The sequence below is a fragment of the Sciurus carolinensis genome, chromosome 5 (genome assembly GCF_902686445.1).
Source record: "Sciurus carolinensis chromosome 5, mSciCar1.2, whole genome shotgun sequence".
Taxonomy (NCBI): domain Eukaryota; kingdom Metazoa; phylum Chordata; class Mammalia; order Rodentia; family Sciuridae; genus Sciurus; species Sciurus carolinensis.
This window is the reverse complement of record NC_062217.1, coordinates 126564651-126586239: the sequence shown is the minus strand read 5'-3', so window position 1 is coordinate 126586239 and position 21589 is coordinate 126564651. Positions and strand designations below refer to the sequence as shown.

Sequence of the window (21589 nt, the reverse complement as noted above, 5' to 3'; positions counted from 1 at the left end):
TCTTATCATGTCCTCAAAGCTGCCCCTGCCCGTCTCTAAAATCAGCAAAACCAGCAGCGATCCTAGTAACTAACAAAAGCTTTGTGTCTTGCTGTTTCCAGTCTCCCCACATGCCTACTGACACTGCCATGACTGAAGCCAGAGAAAGGCAGCAACGAGCCAGTTCCCTTAGAAGGACTGTGTGCTGCCCGTGGTCTTGGGTCACAATGTTGAGCTTTGCTCATTTCCAGAAAGTCTATCGATGAGCCCATTTGCTGTGCCACGATTCTGGGCTGCGTGCAGCAGAGGTGGCTAGCTGGACAGGGATACCCACTGGTTGCACAAAAGCAAAATCTCCACCTCTATCCTTTCTTTACTGGCCTCTCTCTGTCCACGTTACCAGTCACAACAGGACACAGGGTGGCAGAGGAGACATGCAGCCTGGGCACCCGCAGGCACCATAAGCAAGGGCAAAAAACTGAACAGGAGAAGAGAAGAAATAAAATCTCTATCAATCCTCTCCTACCACTAGACTAAAGAACAAATTTGCAGAGCTCCGTTAAAAGATTAACTGCTAAATGAAAAAGAGCTACGAGATGTAAATTTAAAAGTCCAAAAACACCCAAGAGGCATAACTATAATTATTGCTGAGGGAAGCTCTTTAAGACTAAAAATACATTTCCATTAACAATCAAAATTAGTTTTCATTGCTTTTTTTCTTGAGCTTTCAGTGAATAACCTTTGATGGTAGTACATGATAATGATTCATTAGAAAAAGTGAATTTGTATTTCAGAAGTAGGTATTGAAAAAAAATTAGCCAAGAAATTATTCCTCCATATAAGTCAAATGGCAGGAGAAGGGAACATTTTTAGAATGAGTAATGACTTCCCTATAAAAACCAACTCAGACAGCAGGTTAACAGAGCTGACAAACAATTTTTTTTTTCCCAAATTTCCAATGACTGAAAGGAACCAGCATGGCTAGAGAACATCTTTTTCTTTAAATCCTGGCAAATAAGTATAAGGATATGATGTCATAGTGTCTCAAGATTTCCAGAGTTTCTGTCATCATTAAGGTGTGTCTAAGATGACACACATAAACAGGTAAGTCCTGACAAATTTTTCCATGATTTTATTGAGATATACTTACATATTAAAATGCACAAATCTTACCTGTACTCTTGGATGAGTTTCAACAAATGCAGACATCCATGGAACCAGCTCAATTGAGATCTGGAATGATTGTAATTTCCACCCTCCCACAAAGCTATCTCATGCTCTTGCCAGAAGAAACTACTGTTCTGATCTCTGTCACCCCAGATTAGGGCTAACATGTCATATAAACAGAATCACACAGTAAGTTGTCTTCTGTGTATGACTTATTTCCCTCAACATAACATTTTTTAGATTAAATTTTGATTATTTTTTTAAAACATCTTAGCTATATAAAATTTCCAGAGGCCAAATCATTTGGGGATGGGGAAAATGACACAACAGCTTCTTCAGGTAGTGGGTAAAAGAAAGGGGTAACACAATCCAGGTTTTCCTAAAAGCATCTTAAGCAAGGGAGGAAAAATGGGAGATTTTCCTTTAAATGTCATAAATCATCCCGAAAGGCTCTGGAAATTCTGTGATGATCTCTAATTCACTCACCTATCACAGGGAGGCGTGATATAATGGTGAGTTGTACATAATTCATAATCCTAAACCTAATTATGATGAGTGGCCTAGAAATTTGATTAAAAATCATTAGTTCTGCTAAAGAGCCTCAAAACAAAAATGAAAGTATAGAAAGGATAAAACTGCTTTGCGAGATGGATTATTCTTTGAAAATCTGAAACAAGATGATAAAAGTAAACTATTTCAAAGAATCACTGCCAACTTGTAAAGTATAAAATGCAAATGCTGAATTGCAGATAAAGGACAGAATGCATGGCTTGTGTTAAACTCCACAGACAAACCACAAGGAAGTTACAAGGTTAAGTCTTATTCTTTTTTCCTGAGGATATGGCCAAAGAGTAGCACCATCGCTGAATAAAAGGGGAAAATTCCTTGAGACCAAGGCCCCAAGGATCCTGGGGGTCCTCTAAGCCTCCACCTCTTGGGAGGGGCCAGAATTCACAGTATCAGAAAGTCATGGGACTGAATTGGCACCCCGTCCCGTTTATGCAGCACATCCTGCTTCTTTCAGAGCCTTTCACATCTGTCGTAGCATCTCATCTGTGCAACTATTATTTTTAGTTCCCTATCATTTATTGCAGCACTTCAAAATATCAAAAGTGATGGCAAACAACATTGCAGTTGGTTTTCACATAACTTTTAAACTAGGCAGAGACTCTGCCCCATTGAAAGGAAAGACTTTTGCCAGGGTCATTGAGGGGTAGATTTGGAGCTATGAAATGCCTTTTAATCCACTCTCTTTATTACTACTATATTGGGCTCCAGATAGGTAATCTTAAACCCAAACAATGGATGAGAAGACAGATGCAAAGTGAAGTTAGTTCTCAGAAGCTAGCTAACGGAAGACCTGAAATGAAAATGCTTTATAAAATAATATGTGAGAGAAAAATCAGTTTTCAGGAAGAATCTTAGAGCTTCAAGGAATCCTCCTCTTTCTTGGGTAGAGCACAACCCAGAATCTTCTAAGTATCCTAAAGCCAAGGTCCCTTCCTAAAAGTAACTGAGCATCTCAATCTCTCTCACTCACCACCCACAATTCAGAGTTCCAACAACTAGCTTTTAATAAGCAGTATTTCTGGGCCAGCACATTCAAAGAATTTTAACTGTGTTGCTTTTATTTTGAGGGGGTAAAAACTAATACCATTTTCATTTTACAGGTGAGAAGCCGAAGCACATAGAGGGAACACCTTGACCCAGACCACACTCCTGGTAAACAATGTGGTTGAGACCTGATCCCTGGCACTGTGGCTCCAAAATCCACATGCTTACCCACCATGCTATACGGCCCAGGCTAACCAGCAGAATATCAGATCATCCCCAAATTCTACACTCCAAAGCCTAGGAGGACAGCAATGAACACTCTACCATCTAAAATGTAGATACAATATATATATTTTTTATCTCAGGGAGTGGGCTTATATTTATATGTACAAACAGATTAAATAAATCATGATTACAACAGTAAACATGTAAATTCCGATCAATAACTACTTGCCTTCCCCTCCCCCCAACGCTAACAGCTGCAATAAAGCTTTAACTGTAAAGCGATGCACAACCGGCCATAAAAGTATGTAAAATAAATGAGGATAACATAATGAGGGAATCCAACATTCATCTCATAAATATAACATAACGACCACAACTAAAATGTCAGAGAATCTAATAAATCAATATGGTAGGACAGAGCTATCTTTATGTTCAGAATACATAAAAAATATATTTACATGCAGGGTGTTTTTTTTCCCCCCTCTAAGCCAGGACCAAACAAAAAGAATTATAAGAAATTTAACCCTTTGCTGACTTAGATGCTCTGAATTGACAATGGTATTCAACACCCCATTGGGTTCTCCCACATCATTTCATGGTAAGAAATGGGCTCGCCTCTAAATCTGCACAGAAGGCATTAGATACCATGCTAATATGCAAATGTCACTGGAAGGGAAGCGAACAGGAAAACATCCTGAGGGGACTTTGAAAGGATCAATTACAGGCCCTGGTTTAGAATACTTCTGATCATGGTGATTTCTGGAACTTCCAGCTCATTTTATTAGCGCCAACAAACCCTGGGAGGTTTAGTTATTTCCCTGTTAATGCACTAGCGATTGATGTGGATAAATCCCATAAATACTAATGAGGGTGACATGAGTAAATCTCCTCTGAATTAATGAGAAGAGAGGCTCCTGTACTGACCAACACATCGCCTAATGACTTGAAATGATGGATTTATAAATTCTGCCAGGTCCTCCTGTGCACACACGCTCCAGAGACAAACATCCTGACCTGGTCACCTCCTCTCATGGTGCTTCTGGATCTGGGGGGCCTGATGGGAAGGAACTGGCCTAACTGGGAAGGAACAAATACTTTTCTCACTATCTTTTCTTCAATAAAATGCACGTATCCCAAATGCGATGCCTAACCTTGAGGAGGAGCTAAACTAGGGAGGGAAATAAAGAGTTAAGAGATCCTAATACAGTCTGAACTCAAATCCAAAAACACCAACTTCTCAGACATGAAAAAACAGCTCATACTCATACACTAAACTGAATTAAATAAGTGTGTGAGAGAGAGAGTGAGAGTGTGTGTGTGTGTGTGTGTGTGTGTGTATGTGTAACTCAGTGTTCTGTTTATCTATTGCCATGTAACAAATACGGTGAATTTAAATAAGAACTATTTTATTGCCCCTTAATTCTGGAGGTTAACAGGGGCTCAGCTGGATGGTTCTTCTAGGATCCTTCTTGGAGTCTCTCATGTGTTTGTTGTTAGATGTCAAGGACTAAATGTCCAAGGTGTTTGGGGATGGGATAATTGGGGACTGCAATCTTTCTCTTTCCACGTGGCTAGTTAAGAGTGTCTTTAACCAGCAGATGAATTCTAAGACCAAGTGCTCCAAGAGGAACAGCTCCACTGTGCAAACACTTCCTGTGACTCTGCTTGTATCCTAATGCCCCATCGGCCAACACCAGGCTCGACTCCACGGGAATGTGAACGCTGGAAGATGTGGTTCATTTGGGACCACCAAAGTCAGAGTCCACCACAAGTAGCACCTTCCTTCCCAGAGGGAAGAAGACTGTTGCCATCATAATAACAAGTCTGAGAGACTATCTTTTCTTTCTTTCTTTCAAGATTATCTTATCTATTTTTATTAGCACATCATAATTATGCATAATAATTCATTTTGACAAAATCACATATGCAAGGCTACCTTTTCCTTTTGGGGTGGTACCAGGGATAGAACTCAAGGGTACTCGAGCACTGAGCCACATCCCCTGTTTTGTATTTTATTTAGAGACAGGGTCTCACTGAGTTGCTTAGAGCCTTGCTTTTGTGGAGGCTGGCTTTGAACTCCAGATCCTCCTGCCTCAGCCTTCTGAGCCGCTGCGATTACAGGCGTGCGCCATCACGCCCAGCCTAGCACAAGAACTCTCTACAGCAGCACTCATTCTCCTGTAATTCACACTTAAAGGACCACCTGTGCCCTCCCACAGGTTCAGCCCTGAGCCTTTTGTCCCCCAAATGAGTAAAGACTTAAGGACCACCATAGATCTTGCTCCAAAATTCCCCTCCCTGAAGTTGCACTATTAATATCACCCTCCTCCAAGGCAGCAACCCCGTGGGCCTGGTAAATATTTTCCAAATCCGGTCTACCTGTTGGTATTCATCAGCAATAAATAATTTGTATGGCATTTCAATTTTATCAAAGCGCATCCCATTGGATGCTTGGAACAATTCTCCAAGGCAGGTGAAATGAAGATTTATTATCTTCATTGAACCAAAATAAAAACAAATCCTGTATACATTAGTATGTTGTTCTAGTTTTTCTAGTGCTTTGTAACAAAAATGCTATTTTTATAAAAATCTCTTAAAACATTCCTGAGAGGTAAATGATAACGTCCCTATTAACAGATTAGATAAAGAAGTTAAATACCTGTCCCAAGGTCCATGATAAATAAGTGGCAAGAGTGAGTCAGGATCCCAGGGCAGTTTAATCCAATTCTTCCCAGTGCGGAACAAGAAGCGTGAGTTATCTATGGTCAGAGGCCTTGTGGCAGAATAAGAACTGGAACCTGTGTCTTCTGACAGACATCTCTTCCCCCAAGCACACTGACACCTTTGCCTCACTTAGCCTGTGAGAAGTGCCTCATGGTAGTTATAAAATGAACCACACCACAACAGTGGGCTTCAAGAGAAAACTTAGAAACATCATCATGGCCTAGCTTTCTGAGAACAGGGGAACTTAACTGCAGACTCTAGACAATACAGTTCAGCTGAAGCCAGAACATCGGATGTGACTTCACAAGGTAACCTCTGGGACTCCTCTTGCAAAACCTGAAACATTGCTCAGTTTAGACACTATTCTTTAATACTTCTTATAGCAAACAAATATATAAATAGGTCATGGGACAGAATAGAGTTCAGTTTCTGGACAATTAGAAATTTTATATGTGATTTAAAAAAAAATCATTTCAAAATGGTTAGCAAAGTAACCAAAAAACAAATAGTGTTAGATCAACCGATTATCCATTTGTGAAAAATATATATTAATTTTGACCTCAACATAGTCATAAAACCATTTACCAGAGAAAACAATTCCATGGATCAAGACCTACAAAGGTACAATGAGAGCAACTGAAGTTTTGTAAGAAATGGAGGAGAATGTAATTATGACCAAAGGGTCAAGAAGGTCCTCAACAAGACACAAACAACATGAAGAAAAACACATCTCAACATGACAGCATCAAAATTAGAAAACTATATGTAACAAGAGGAACCATGAAGCTGAAAGACAGGCAACAAGTTGGAAGAAAATATTTGCAATCTATGAGATACTCAGCCAAGAACACCCGGATGTACAACAAAACCAGTAAGTAAATGCCACACAAGCCAACGGAACAGTGGAAAAAGGATGAACATAGGCAATTCACAATAGAAAAATTTAAAAGATAGCCAATAAATATGTAAAGTCATTTCTAAATCTGGCAGGAAAATGAAAAATTAAAATGAAAGTGAGAAAGACCATGACGTACCCATCAGCTGGAAAAAAATTGAAAGTGAGCTAATGTCAAATGTTGGCAGGAGAATCAGTCAAATGGTGCTTTCCACATATCACTAGAAGAGTGAACTTTTTGTTTCATTTTGTTTGGGTTCTAGGGATTAAGCCCAGGATACTTTACCACTGAGCTACATTCCCAGACCTTTTTAAAATTCTTTTGTGTTTACGGTTCCCACTAAGTCGCACAAGCTGGCCTCAAACTTGTGATCCTCCTGCCTCAGCCTCCTGAGTCACTGGTATTACAGGTGGGGGCCACTGGGCCCAGCTGAGGAATGAATATTGATAAAAATCATGATGGAAGACACATTTATCATGCCCATTACAATTGAAAATGTGCATATACTAGGACTATGCAATTCTACTTAGAATATACCCAAGAGAAATATTAGTACTTGTGCAGAGACATCCCCTAACAAGGACATTCATTACTGATGTGAAAAGGAAAAATGACTAACAACTAAATGCCCATCAGAAAACTCAGGACCAAACCCTGGCATATCCGCACTATGGAATAGTGCATAAACATGAAAAAGCATAAAAACGTCTGCAAGTCCTGATGTGGAAAGAAATTAAAGACACAACACTGAGTGAAAACCACCCACTGCTGAACGCATATAGTACTATAAAATCTTTAGTATATGAATATACATGTGGGTGTGTGTCTATAGAAACTTGCAGGAGGAGAATTAAGGAGATACAGCAAACTCCTAATGCAGGGGCTTCTGGGGAAGAGGTCGGGGAGAAGGACAAGCCAAAAAGGACTAAAAACCAAAGGCAGTCGATAGGAAGAAGAACATTGCACTTGTGTAATTAAATTTTAATTTTTCAATAAATAAAAAGACATGGTAGAGCAACCTCCCTAAAAAAATTCTCCCAAGAAGGGTTCATAGTCGTTCTTGGAACTGACAAAACAAAGACCATTAACAAACAAAGCAGACAGAAGGAAGAGTGGTGATGTAGAGGAGGAAGATGAAGAGCCACACAGTGGACAGCCTGGACTGCGCCACCCACTGACTGCATTCTAATCCTGCTCTCCCACTCTAGCCTGCGACTTGGTTAAGTAAATGCTGCAGTTACTCAGCATGCATTAAGTGCTGTGTGAAGTAGTAGCTCAATAAAGTGCCACCTGTTCTAAGTTCAGGTGGAGAGTCTTGTGCACTGCCAGACTGCACTGTGATGATTAGTGGAAAGGGAAAGTGGGAGGGAGGCGGAATTGGCTCTGCCCGTACCAGAAGGAGCCGGTGTGGGCATGCACATCTGCATCTTATCTTCTCCAAAGGGCTCCTGAGAGCCATGAGCATCTTTCCACCTGGTCCAGCTGAGGGGCGCACTACCATTAACCAAGGTAATACAGCGTCCCCATTTGGTGCCTTCCTCTATTGGCTGAGTGGACAAAGGGGCCAGGACACTGCCTGTAGGGAGATCCAGGCAACCAAAGGATCTGTGCTTCCTAGAAAGCAAAAGGGTCACAAGGAGCCAGGCTCACAGCACATAGCCAGGGCTGGCCAGCAGTACTCAACATCCTTCTTCCACAGAGTTTGCATCATCTGGGCTGGAAACCCTGAGAAAAATAAATCCCTTTTTGTTCTAATTAAAAACGTAAAGGGGAATAGTAATTTCCATAAAGCTACCCAAATTGCTTAAAAACATCAATCTTTGATAGGCCAGTAAAACAGAGCTGTGTGCCCTCCTGAAAATTGGAGAAAGAGAGCAAGAGAATAAATGAATATCGTGTTCAAGACCATGAATCTCAAGATATGGAATGGTATTGCCTTGTGTGGCCATTCTGCCCCTGGGCTAGTTTTCAGGTCATTTGGTGCTTTAGCTCTGTATAAATAAGAAAAAAACAATTTCCCATCCATGCCCAACACCCTACAGTTCATAATGCTCCTTTACATTGATGACCTCATTTAATGCTCACTACTATCTTTGTGTCCCCATTTCACAGATGAGGAGATAGAGGCTTTGACATCAACAGTAGCACCATCATATTACAGTGGAAAGGCAAAGGCATTTACTGCACCTCTTGCAAGCCTCCTGCTCTTTTTGCTAGAAATGCTACATCAATCTTTTGTTTGATCAAAGCAAATTTGGCTTCCTTCTCCTGTGTGGATATCTTTTTGCATCTCTTTTTGTGGGGCCTCCCAACAGCTTTGTGGGAGAGAATCTTTCCTCAAAGAGGACGTTCTTTTTTCCACACCAGAGGAGCAGGGGTGATTTTTCTCTCCTCTTTGTCACACTGGGCTGATGGTGACTGAACTGTCTGCATGACTTCAAGTTGGGTATGGAAACGAGGCAAAGCCTCTAGCCTCCCACCAGGGTTCTTGGCTTATTCTGGAGAACAAATGTTTATTTGGTTTTATTTGTTTTTGCCCCCAAAATCACTAGGTCCTTTATACAATCCTATAATTCTCAGCACAAATCTATAGGGGATATACAATGGTCCCTACTTCCTGGAAAAAGAAACAGAGGCTCAGAGAAGACAACTTGCCCAAGGTCACATGCTAAGGGCCAAGGGTGAAGTCTGAGTATTTCTCAAACCTTGATTATTTCAGTATACCACTGAATGGGATGGGAATAAAAAATACAAATACTCCTTTCCAATAAATAGGTGGATTGTCCAAATGCAGATGCTTCTGAAAGTTGAAGCGGTGAGAGTATGGGGTTTCTGTTAATAATTATACCAGGAAAATAGGCCTCAATTGAGATTATCCCTGGGAAACCAGGACATATTGTCACACTGATTATACACAATACAAGGGACTATCAGACAAGAAAATGATAGATATACTAAAATCCTCAACCATAAGTAATAAATGTCTCCTGCAGGAGGACAGTCCTACAGACTTTCTGGATCTCATTTATCCTCTACCAACCTCAAAGCAGAACCAACAAACACTAGAGTTACTAATTTAGATTAGCTCCTCCTCCACCCCCATGTGTTTCCAGCAATTAATAAATCTTTATTATAAGCACCCATCATGAAACCACAATGCCAAAACCCACACCAGGCAAAAAGAGGACCACATGACATCAACTGTCAGGTGACAAAGTACAACAGAGACCATGCTCCGTCCTGGGGACAGAACACAGGCAGGTGTCTCCTGGACTTCCAGAAGCAAGTCACTAAGACAAGCATTTTCTTCCATAGCTGTCTCCTGCAGCAAGCAGAATTATATTATTGTGGATAAGAAACTGATAAGTACTAGGGAAACCCAGTAGTTGGGATTAGGCAGCTCTTGGGGTGTCCAGGGTTAGGAAGTCCTCCCACCCAAAAGGTGTAGAAAGACCCATGGAATCTGCAAAATTACAGACTTGGCTGGTTTCAAGGACACAACTCAGAACATCTTTGCATTCAGGAGTCAATATCCCAGGGAATAATTGCTCCTTTCTACTTCATGACATAATGCTCAATTATACCTCATTAAGTTTAGTTTTCAGAATGGGTTATACAGATTCACAATGATCTAAGTGGCAGCTGACCCCAACACGAGAGCACACTCATGCATGAGAATTTCCACCACTCGCTTGAACACTAGATTGTTCTGTCTACTACACACACACACACACACACACACACACACTTCTTTAGTGAATGATTCAGAATAGGGTAGGTCACCCTAATTATCACAGCATGAAGAAGGAAGAGAATGTGCTTCTTAAAATCTAGGAGATAATTTTCATTTTCCAAGGCCGGGATTTACATTTTCTACATGGGTCATCAGGGGAATCTGGCAGGCTTGCCTTGGATGGGAAGAAGGTTAAAAAAAAATAAGAATGCTTTTTTCTTAAAATTCTAGCCCATCCTGCCCCTACCTGTGGAGCTCATACTAAAGCTAGTTTCAGACACTCACCCTCTACCTCAGAGTACCTGAGGGTCTCGGGAGCTACTCCTACTGACGTCTGTCTTCAATTCCATAAACATGCTCATCCGTCTCTCTTCAGAAGTCAACTGAAGTCCCCCACGTCCAATGGGGAGCAGAGAATTGTCAGCTCTACTCAGACTTGCTAACAATCCAGGGTAACAATCCAAAGCTGGACAAAACTTTGGAGATGATTATTAGGCAAAAACTTTTTCTTCCTTTCTTTCTTTTTTTTAATCAGTAATCTCAACTTCAGAACATTAGATATGACAGGTAGTGGTCCTAAATGAAACTAATTTACAACATTTCCCACCGTGCAATTAACCTCTTTTCACAAAATGTTGTTTTTTTAAATGACTGTTGCAAAATAGGCTCTAAATGAATATAATTTCCCACCCATTTTTTTTAGCAAAAATTATGTATCATTTCATACCTAATATATGCAGATTATAACAACTCTTAAAATGAACCTGAGAAGTCAAACTTTTCCATCTTTGAGTTGTCTCCAATTTTTAAAATCTTGATTTTCCCTGAATTCAAGGGGTCTGGCTTCTCAGGCCTGGCTAGAAGTTGAGTATAGACAAGACAATGAAAAAGCCCAGGTCCCAACACCAACCTTCTAGATTCTGCCACAGAAACCATTTCAACAATGCCAAGCCCCACCTGATGGGATCTGAGTCGTGGACAAGGAATGTGGAGGTATCTTTTATAGGCAAAGGGATGGATAATTGCCCACTCCAAATTGGCCCTTTTCAAGGCCCTTCCTAAGGCTACATTCATACATCTCAACCAAAGGGACCCTTCTTCGAATCCCGAAGCCATGCTACAAAGGTGGATTACTTAAGAAACAATTAGGTGCGTACACAAAGCAATTTGCAGGCAGCCGCACTCCTTCAGCTTTCTAAGTGAAGGGCCTTTCAAGGCTGATTTATAACACTGTCGTCTTCAGAAGGCAAAATAATTAATAGGAGCATGGACTTCTAATTTCAGTGACTTCCAGAGAAAGTGGATTTCATTTGATTTATGACGGCCGGTGACTTTGCATTTTATCAGTTCATTCACTCATTATTTATGCTGATGGCCAATTTCAATGGGTCGCTATCATCTAACTCGCTACTAATCAAAGAGAATTAGGGTTCACTGCATTATTTAGAAGTCGCTAATTTATCTTCAGAACAAGTAGTGAGAAGAGTTTGGGGCCTTCCACAAAGAAAAAAAACTGAACAGCTGGCTGAGGCCAGAAAATTTGGTCAGCATTATAAATGAGTTTTATCAGGGGTATTGCAAGTTGATGAGTTTTGATTTGGAAGGAAAGAAAGGGGAAAAAAGAGAGGCCAGGAGGGAAGAAAAACTAATAATAAACCCTGAGTTACCTCTGGGGTTGGAGAAGCCCCGCCATCACAAAAGGCTAATCCTGTGCTGTAACCCTGAGAGCTGAGCATCTATATCATCCCGTATTGAAATATCCCAGCACCCATCCCTTCAGCTCCATAAACAAGGATCTTTGCAATGAAATAACCAGAGTTCCTTCCCTTCCCAATTTGAAGTCATTTTAATATGTTCTAGACACAAGATAATGGATCACATTTAAACATGAGAAAATTAAGTCCCATCAGCAAGTAATGATACCCAATCATATTCAATCATGTTGAACAACAACCACTACCAAAATGATACTCTTCTAGGCAAAGTTAAAAAACAATTTTAAAAAACTCTTGTTTTACTTTGAGGGAGACCCAACTTTAAAATACTCCTGTGTCATCTCCCCTAAGGTTGCAAGTCGTCTCATGTTCCAGCTTCTACACTGTGGCATATGCTGGTCCTCCACTGCCCAGGCTCCTACCAAGTCTGACCCTCTTTCTTTCAAATTGTAGCTCAGCAAGCCAATCTAGACACCTTTCCTCTGCTCCCCAAGGCCCCAAAGCTTGCCAGCTGCCATCCAAATTGTATTCCCCAGATTTCAAACTCTATGGGGCCAGAACTGAGTGAGCGTGGCTACTGGCTACCAGGACCTTGTGCCTCTGATGCAGCACCGGTGTTGAATAAGTTACTGTTTGACTTCGATGCTTTCTGTACCACTCACCAGTCACTCAGCCCAAGCCTAACCTGGGGAAAGCCAGACAGTGTTACGTGATTACACTAGATTCTCGCTAACCCAGTAATTCTTGGCAGCTCAAAAACTAAAGAGGAGGGAGGAGTAGAAAATAACATCAATTTCCAAACACTAAGTTTGAATAGCAATGTCCAGCTCTTGAAGCTAATAGGGTTTTGTTTTTGTTTTTGTTTTTTCCAGCCTGCTAGGGTACCTCAAACACATTCCCGGAGGGAATATAAGACTCCTAAAAGGTTCCAGCATTTATAATTTTCATGATGACCCCACTATACTATTTAAAACCTCAAATAAGATGCAAAAATGGCTACAGACTAACACAAATACAATCTCTAGATGACTTTTTAATCGTTTCATTCCCTATCGAAAGACCTCTTTTCAGCCTACACTGGGCTCTCTTTTCTAGTTTATGTCTGGCCTTTTGCCAGACTGTCAAGGTGATCATATAATAAATATGGCCTTATTAAACTGGATAGAGTAGCCAATGCTGAGTTATGATTATGGGAGTTTCTATAATATGAAAACACCATGTTTATCATATTCATGATCTAAAATAAAGTCTGAGATTCCAGCATTTATTTCCATTCCACTTCAAGATTTATATGTGACCACAAGTAAAATAACTCTCAAGGAACACAAACCAGTCTACCTTCACACTGTCATCGACTGCTTTCATCTTTGGCTCCAGCCCCAGCAAAGAGTGTATTCTGATAGCTAATCCCGAAATAGGCGGCCACAAGAAATCAACACTGTTGGTTTCCAATCTTGCTTTCCTTCAGTAAAACTTTTTTTTTTTTTTTAACAGAATTGGCTTTTTGAAGGCCCCAACAACTGCATCAGCTGTGGTCAAACCTAGAAATAGACACTGCTTCAGATATTTACAATGAAAGGAATTAAATGCAGGAAAATGGATATCAGCAAACTAGACAACAAGAAGCTGCTAGCATGCTCAGGCGGAAAAGACAATGGACAAGGGTCACCGACTAAAGCTAAAATCTTGGTGGGCCATAGCACAGGAGGTAGAGCCACAGCAGAAATTCAGTCCATACCAAAGAAACTATCAGAGATGCAGTGGGGTGGGGAAAACACTGGTGTGTCCCTTGTCCTATCTACTACTCTCCTGCCAGGGCCTGCTGTGCCCAGATCCAGTAACAAGTCAGATGACAAGGGAACTTGGGAAATTCTTTCACAAGTGACAGTCCCACAGAAAGCAAAGTGGCGCAAGGGCGAGAATGGATCTGAGGGGAACAAAAACTCACCCTTCCTTTCCATGGAGGAGGCGTGTGAAGATGCAGCTTAACCAAAAGACAACTGCAGGCCACTGTCTCACACTGCTTTCCTCTTCCTCCCCATAGAGTAACTACATGTGATCATTAGGCACTAGAAGGGGACAGCTCTAAGTGGGTACCGTGAGGATCTATGAGTCCAGTTCTCCTTTGGCAATTGAAGTAAACAGGCAGATTCAGATGAAAACCCATGAAGAAGGAGGCAGGAAATGTAGCAGCTAGGCCCGGATGCCCACCCTAAAGCACATCAGTGGGACTCAGTGGAGTACAGAGATGTTTATGGACCTATTGAAACTGTGGCCTTGTGTAGACAGCTGTGAACTTAGCCAATGAGGCAAAGGGCCTCGGTTCCAACACCCCAAAGAAAACCCACACTGCTTCAACAGTGTGTTGCACAAGCCTAAGTCAAGGAGGCCTTCCGAGTGGGCAAGGCCTACTGAGTGGGTGGAGCCTAACGGGTGGGTGGGGCCTACCAAGTGGGCGGGGCCTACCGAGGCCCACATCCTCCAGGAGGCTTTCCCTGCCCACCATAGTTTCTGTCACAAAGAAGATAAAAAGAAGTCTTTGGGACTTGATTCTGAGATCCTCACAGGGCCAACATCTACTTTGTAGGGACTAACATCTAGTTTGGTTTGTGTCTATTACTGTTCTCATTTTAAAAAAAGAAAAAAGAAAAAAAGAAACATTAAACTTACCGTCTTAACTTTTTAGGTTTACAGTTTACTAGTGTGAAGTAGATCCACATCGTTGTGCTACAGATTCCTAGAACCTTTTTATCTTGTAAAACTGAAACTCTGTGTCCATTAAACACATTGCCCCTTGTCCCTGCACTTGGAAACCACCATTTCATTTTCTGTTTCTATGATTTTGACTATTTGAGTTACTTCATATGAGTAGAAGCATACAATATTTAGTGGTTTGCTTCTTTTATTGAGCATAATGTCTTTGAGGTTGGTCCATGTTGCAGTATGTGACAGTATTTCCTTCTTTAGGGCTGCATAATATTTCATTACACATATATATACCATATTTTCTTCATCCATTCATCCATTGACCAATATTATTTCCATTGCTTCCACCTATTCACTATGTAATGTTGTAATGAATATGGGTATGAAAATCTCTCTTCCAGATCCTGCTTTGAATTCTTCTAGATATATGGCTCAATCATACAGTAGTTTTACTTTTCACTTTTTGAGGAACCTCTATGGTACTTTCCACAGCAGCTGCACCATATTACATTCTTGCCAACAGTGCAAAGAGTTCCAACTTGTCCCTATCCTCAGCAACGTATTTATTTTCTGTTCTTTTGGTAATGACCATATTAATGGGTGTGAGATGTTATCTTACAGTTCTAACTTTCATGTTTCTTCTGATAAGCAGTGTTGAACATCTTTCCATATACCTTCTGGCCATCTGTATATCTTCTTTGGAGAACTTTTCCCATTCTCTTAACTAGGTCATCTTTTTTTGTTGCTAAGTTGTTGAAGTTCCTTATACATGCTGAATTTAACCATATATTCATGGTTCCTTCTGTTTTCTTCTATGGGTTTTATAGTTTCAGGTCTTAACTGGAGGTCTTAACTATAATCCATTTTAAATTAATTTTTGAACATGTTGTAAGGTAGGATCCAACTCTGTATTTTCCACATGGATATCCACTTTAGCCAACACTATTTATTGAACATACAGTCCTTTTCCCACCGTGTAGTCTTGGCACTCTTGTTGAAAATCACTGGACCACAAACACAAGGTTTTATTTCAAGGCTGTTTGGTTCAATTCGTCTTTTTGCCAGTACCACATCATCTTGTTTATTGTCGCTTTTTAATATATTTTGAAATCCAGAAATGGAAGGCCTCTAAATTTATTCTTTTTTTCTTTCAAGATTGTTTTGTTCTTTTTTTTCCCCAAGATTGTTTTGACTATTTCAAGTTTCCTTGAAATTCCATATGAATTTCTGAAAGAAAAAAAAAAAAGTTCCTTTGGAATTTTGATGGTGATTACATGCAATCTCTAGATTACTTGGGTAGTAGGGATATTTTAACAATATTGACTCTGCCAATTTATGTACACAGATGCTTTTCAATCAATCTGTACCTTTGATTGCTGGTAGTAGTGCTTTGCAGTTTGGGGAATGCCATCTCTTGCTTCCTTGGTTAGGTTTATCCCTCACTGTTTTGTTCTTTTTGATGATTTTGTGGCGCTTGGAGTTTTGCTGCTGTCGTTGACTTTGGTTTCATACTTGGTACACTGTGTTCACTGTATGGCTACGTGTGACATCAGCAACCAAGAAGCACTTGTGGAATGAATGAAAGACTGGCTGAACTAAACCAGCCCGAGCAGGAGCGCGGAGGGAGTTGGGGCAACTCTTTGTCTTTCCAACATTATGACCTCGTTGACCAGTTTCTTTCAGTGACAGCAGTACAGATAATAAAGCCCTTTTTAGCCTCAAGCCTCAACTTCAGAGCTGCTATCTTGATAAAAACAATTTTGCCAAATGCAATGAAAACAAGGTTAAGCCTATGCCTTTTCTCATTATTTGACTTTTAAGACTAGCTCATTATTCACTTTACAAGTCCCTCTTTCCCTTTAATGGTTTTGAATGGTTGGCATTTATTTACTCAATAAGCCAGGTGGGGTCTGTCTGCACCCTGCTGAGCTGAAGAAAAGACACTCCCAACCAAAACAAATAAACAAACAAAAACAATAAACAATGAACAGTGGTGGCAGTAGCCACCGCCGCAGGAAATGAATGTACCACTTGGCATCTGGAAGGCGCCCTTAGCATTGTCAAACCAGCTGCCCCACGAAGGCCTTCACATCCCCACTTTGAGATCCAGGAGCAACAATGCTAGAAGGCAGGCAAGGCCCCGAACTGCGGATACCTCACACTGCCAGGGAAAGCTAACTACCAGGTCTTAAGCATTAGATTTGTGTTGTTCCCATTTCTTCCCATTTCGAACTTCTTCCCTCTCTGACCCCATGCCATGCTTTTATTTATGGATGCAATTCAGGAGGGCCCAGTTTTCCCCTTCTCTACCCACGTTCCATGAGATTCAACAAAACAGATCTCCCTGTGACACAGCTGTCCCCAGAATATCGATGGACCAGGGCGCCCGCCATCAGGAACTCAAAATGAGAGGCAAGACCGTTGGTTCCATCAATGGCCTGGTTCCCAGCTAAAATGTGCGCAGAACTTCTGAGCTGCGTAGCTGCTCGGCATGGTGACCTTCTCCAAAAGTGAGAGGCAAATACATGGATGGCCTCGTCGTCGCCACTGTTAGAGAATGTCCAAGTTAAGGCGGGATGCGAGCGTGACACCGTCAAAGGCAGGAGAGACAGGGAAGCTGGGGGAATGCAGGATTCCTTGCCGGCATATCATGACAGCCAGGCAAAAGCTGAAGAGTGGGAGTTTTCGAAACAAATGCCAGTTAAATGATCCATTCAGTTATACTTGATATGTCTGGTATAATATAGCTTGTTCCAGATGTCAAATAATATTGCCAAACCATGCTCACTAATGTGAAAACCATTGTTGCTGATAAGCCTAAGTGTTGTTGAATTTGTGCAACAGTCACCCATCTGCAAACAAAATATTGCATTAAAAAAAAAAAAACCTTCAGCTCATAATTTAAGCCGACAAAGGGATTGACTGAAAAATGTAATTTATAAAAAGCAGTTTTCCCCTGAGAAACTTTTTTTTTCAAAACTAATATTTCACATTTACACATTTAAGTTATATTCAATTTTATACAAAAATTATAGTAATTGTCCTTCACCTAACATGAATGTTATAATTATACTTTCAGCATGGCTGCACTTCAACACCCAGCCATAAGAAAAGTGTGTTCACAACCAACACAGAGGGAACAAATAGATTTGCAGTGTTTGACGTGACCCCTTTAAACATACAGCTCTAAAATACCCATTGTTCATAAAATTCATAAAGGGCTGCATATGTACATCCCAACTCCCTTTTCCATTCGATATATATGAAAATGCAATTTGCTGTATGTCAAATGAAAAATGCAGTTTTCAAAGGCATTGACAACAGGTGCTAGTTAAATGATCAGACGCTATTTGTTACCAAGTCCCTTACTCTCATTTGCAGCAAGATAAATTGCATTTTAGGAGAGTAGTGCGATCTAAGGGGTCTTGACATGTTTTTATTGATTTGCATAGGTTATATGCATGTATTCCTGTTTGTAGGCAAATAGTGCCACAAGTAAATGCAAGGCACCGTGCCTGTGTTTCGAGAAAATTGGAGTCATCACGGGGGAGCCAAGATGGAGTGAGCCTGGGTAAAAGAGACACATCCCGCCTGCTGGAATCTCAGAACCTCTATTAAGATTTATAGGCTGTAGGATTCTTTTGGGCTTCAACATTATTCTTAGTAAACCCTTTCTGTCTTCTGTTGTTTATAAAAACTGGCAGCTTTAGCAAAGACAGAAGCTTAAGTTGTAGGTAGCACAATTTAACATAATAGTTCTCGCCTGTCCTCCAAATAGCCTAATGCTGATTTTGCAAAAGGAAAAGAGAAAGGGGGAAGAAAAGCCACACAAAACCACGTACCATAGGCCGTTGCTCTGACACGGATGGATTTGGCTGTCACTACAGAAAAGCGTTGGTGAAATTTGATTATATTTCTAATGTCAAAATTTACTAACTTTTTAGACTCCAGGGTTCCATTTCTCATTTGATTTTTCATTTTGTTATCTCAGCACCATCAGGCCCATCACAGAGAGTAATGCACCAATTAGCCCAGGGAGTCACTCACTCAGAGGGGACTTTTTCATCCACAGGGGCTTCCCCTTTCTGCTGCCACCCTCACAGCCAGGCTGGGCCTTGCCTTCTACTTAAGATTCACATGCCTCTTCCTACCACCTCCCCTCCCCAGTACCAACCAGAGCTCTCACCTCAGCCTGGGGAGTCTGATCATTTACAAAGGCAGGGATGGCCTTACAGTGTCACCTCTGCTCTTGCTTTATTTTATGTGATGATGTTATTTTCTTTTTCACCAGTTTAAGCTTGAGAACTCGGACTTGCCAATTAACCACGAGGTCCTTCCTTAAGGGGTTTGAATTTCTGTTTCCCACTACATCTAGCATGTGCCTGGATTCTGATACAAATATTTCAATAATACGTAATAATGAGTACTACCTTTGTACAGGGATTTAGGCTTTTCAAAGCCCTCTCCTACACATTTCCTCCTTGGGTCCTCAGAGCTGAGGGGTATGGTAATAATTACTATCATTCTCACTTCCCCTAAGGGGAAGGAACTTGGCAGAGGAGGGACAGCAGGTTAGCCAGTTTCCCAGCAGAACACAGGACCCACCGTCCAGGGCTGGCTCCCCTCAATGCACCACACTTGTCCCATGTGTGGCTCATCCTTTTAGGGTGGACACAAACCTAGCTTCCTACGTGATTATTTGCCTACTCAGTAGCATGTGTGACTGTATTTCAGGAACTGTATGCAGTGAGTGGAATATATGAAGATATGTTCAGAGTTTATCTAGTAGCTGGGTCCGTAATCGTCAATAATCATGCCATATTTCTTCTTTGAACACATTCATTCATCTCTTCAAACTCTTATTAAAAGCTGTGTTTTTCCAGGCTTCAGGCCAGGCCTAAGGAAACCAAGCTGAGGAAGACAAGCCTACTGTTCTCCCAGAGCTTTCAGAGAGTCTAGGGCTTTCCACGTCTTCACCAGGATCCATTTTGTATCTGACCAGATGACCCAGCCCACCAATGCACACACACCCCCTCACCTCTGTGAAACAAAGACTCCAAAAAGCCACATTTTATCTTACTGTGTACAATGCACTTTGATATTTCCTACTTTTTTATTGCCTCATTTCATTTATTTATAAGATGCTATTTGTAACCTCTAAATCAATTTTTCCACAAACTAATGGATTGTGACCCATTGTTTGAAAATCACTCGTCTAGTGAGCCTATGAAATAACTTAGAGCAGGGGTAAGCAAATATGTTTTTCTCCCCAGGATTGGGGGTTGAACCTGGAGCCACATGCGCACTCGGTAAGCACTCCACCTCTGAGCTACAGCCTCAGTTTTTTGCCTGTTTGTGGTGCTGGGGATTGAACCCAGGATCCCACCAGGCCCTTGTACACTCTAGACAAGTGCTTTTTATTTTATTTGAAGGTAGGATCTCACTAAATTGCTCAGGCTGCCCTCACACTCAGAATTCTGTGCCTCAGCCCCCCACCCCCAACACCCCGGCCACCAAGTAGCTGGGATTACAGATGTGTGCCACCAAGCCCAGAAGTGAACCCTTTTTACCAAGGGCCAGACAGCAAGTATTTTAGTCTTTGGGGGAAAAACAGTGAAAAAATAAAGATATTGTGTAGGGACTAACCAAAAAAAAATTTTGTGCATATTTTTTACTGAAAAAAATAAAAAATACTATAATAAGTATAATTTTTGGTAACACAGGCTTAGCAATGAGAAGAATGGAATTATTTCTGGACACTGAAATTTGAATTATATAACATTTTCACCTATCACAAAGTATTATTCTTTTGACTTTTTGAGCTAAGAATGCAAAAACTATTTTTGGCTCCTATGCATATACAAACAGAGGCAGATGACCAGAATTTGCCCATCCCTGAGTGAGAGCAAGAATTGTTTTCACTAATAATCCCCAAATTTTAATTTTCATTGCAATACTAGATACCAAGAAAAACCTAGAAGAAGAAATGTGGGAATCTCAAATCTAAACAAGCTATGAGTTTGGCCCCATCACCTCCATCTACCAATGAAGAACTAGTATAACATGACTCCAGGCCTTCAAGCCAAGGGCTGGCTGCCCCAAACCCATCCAAGCAGCCATAGGGCTGGGCTGGGGTGATCCAGGAGTGGAGACTCAGATCACCTCCAGAATAAGTAAACCCTAATGAGAGGCATGAACACAGAAGGCGATGTATTTCAATGGACAAATTTTCTCTTACATCATAGAGTTACCACAAAGGGCCAAGGTCAACCCCCTTCCCCTTTGCCATAACACTAATGACCTGCACGTTCTTGTACCTCACAGTGGCTGAACTACAGGTAAGCCTTTGTGGCACCAAGAGTAGTAAGCAGAAAAAACAAACCGTCACGCCACCCAAAGACTCCACATGCACACTCTGCCTCTCTGTGCAACTGGCCAAGTATCCAAGCAGCCACAGGGAGTAGAAGAGATCTCAAATTTGGGGTGGCAACCACACTCCAGGGCCTAGGGTCCCAGGATTGGCTCAAGATGAGGCATGTATATAATTTCCTAAGGGCAATGACTCACACAGACAAACCATGGCCTTCCAAACTTCAGGTTATATTTATGTTTCATAATAAACTGCAGGAAATCCAGGGTGACTCAAAGCTCTGAAGGACACACAAGCTACACTTGAGAATTAACAGGTCCTACCACAGGAGATGATTAAAACACAGTCACCATGTAAATGTGTTACCCTGTCAGGTTGGCAAAGCTTAGGAACCAACAGTATTACCTTTGCAAGATGATAGACTTAGTATTAGCTAAATAATGCTTCATTCTGAAGAGGACTTCAAACTGAATTCCAGGTCTGGTCTCTGACCTCTGCTGAACACAAACCCCAGAGCTGG

General features: G+C 41.1%; 1 protein-coding gene across 4 annotated transcripts in view; it reads right to left on the bottom strand.

The window, feature by feature from the left end:
• The window catches only part of Lrmda (leucine rich melanocyte differentiation associated), a 1017541-nt gene that overhangs the window by 627405 nt on the left and 368547 nt on the right, over positions 1-21589 (bottom strand). Inside the window, exon 1 of one of the 4 annotated variants that reach the window (XM_047553147.1) lies at positions 14664-14753. The exons of the other annotated variants lie outside the window; for them this stretch is intronic. Coding sequence (XP_047409103.1) covers positions 14664-14713 — 50 coding nt within the window. The 5' untranslated portion in view covers positions 14714-14753. Of the gene's footprint in view, positions 1-14663; positions 14754-21589 lie in introns of those variants that run through there. 4 annotated transcript variants of the gene reach the window in all.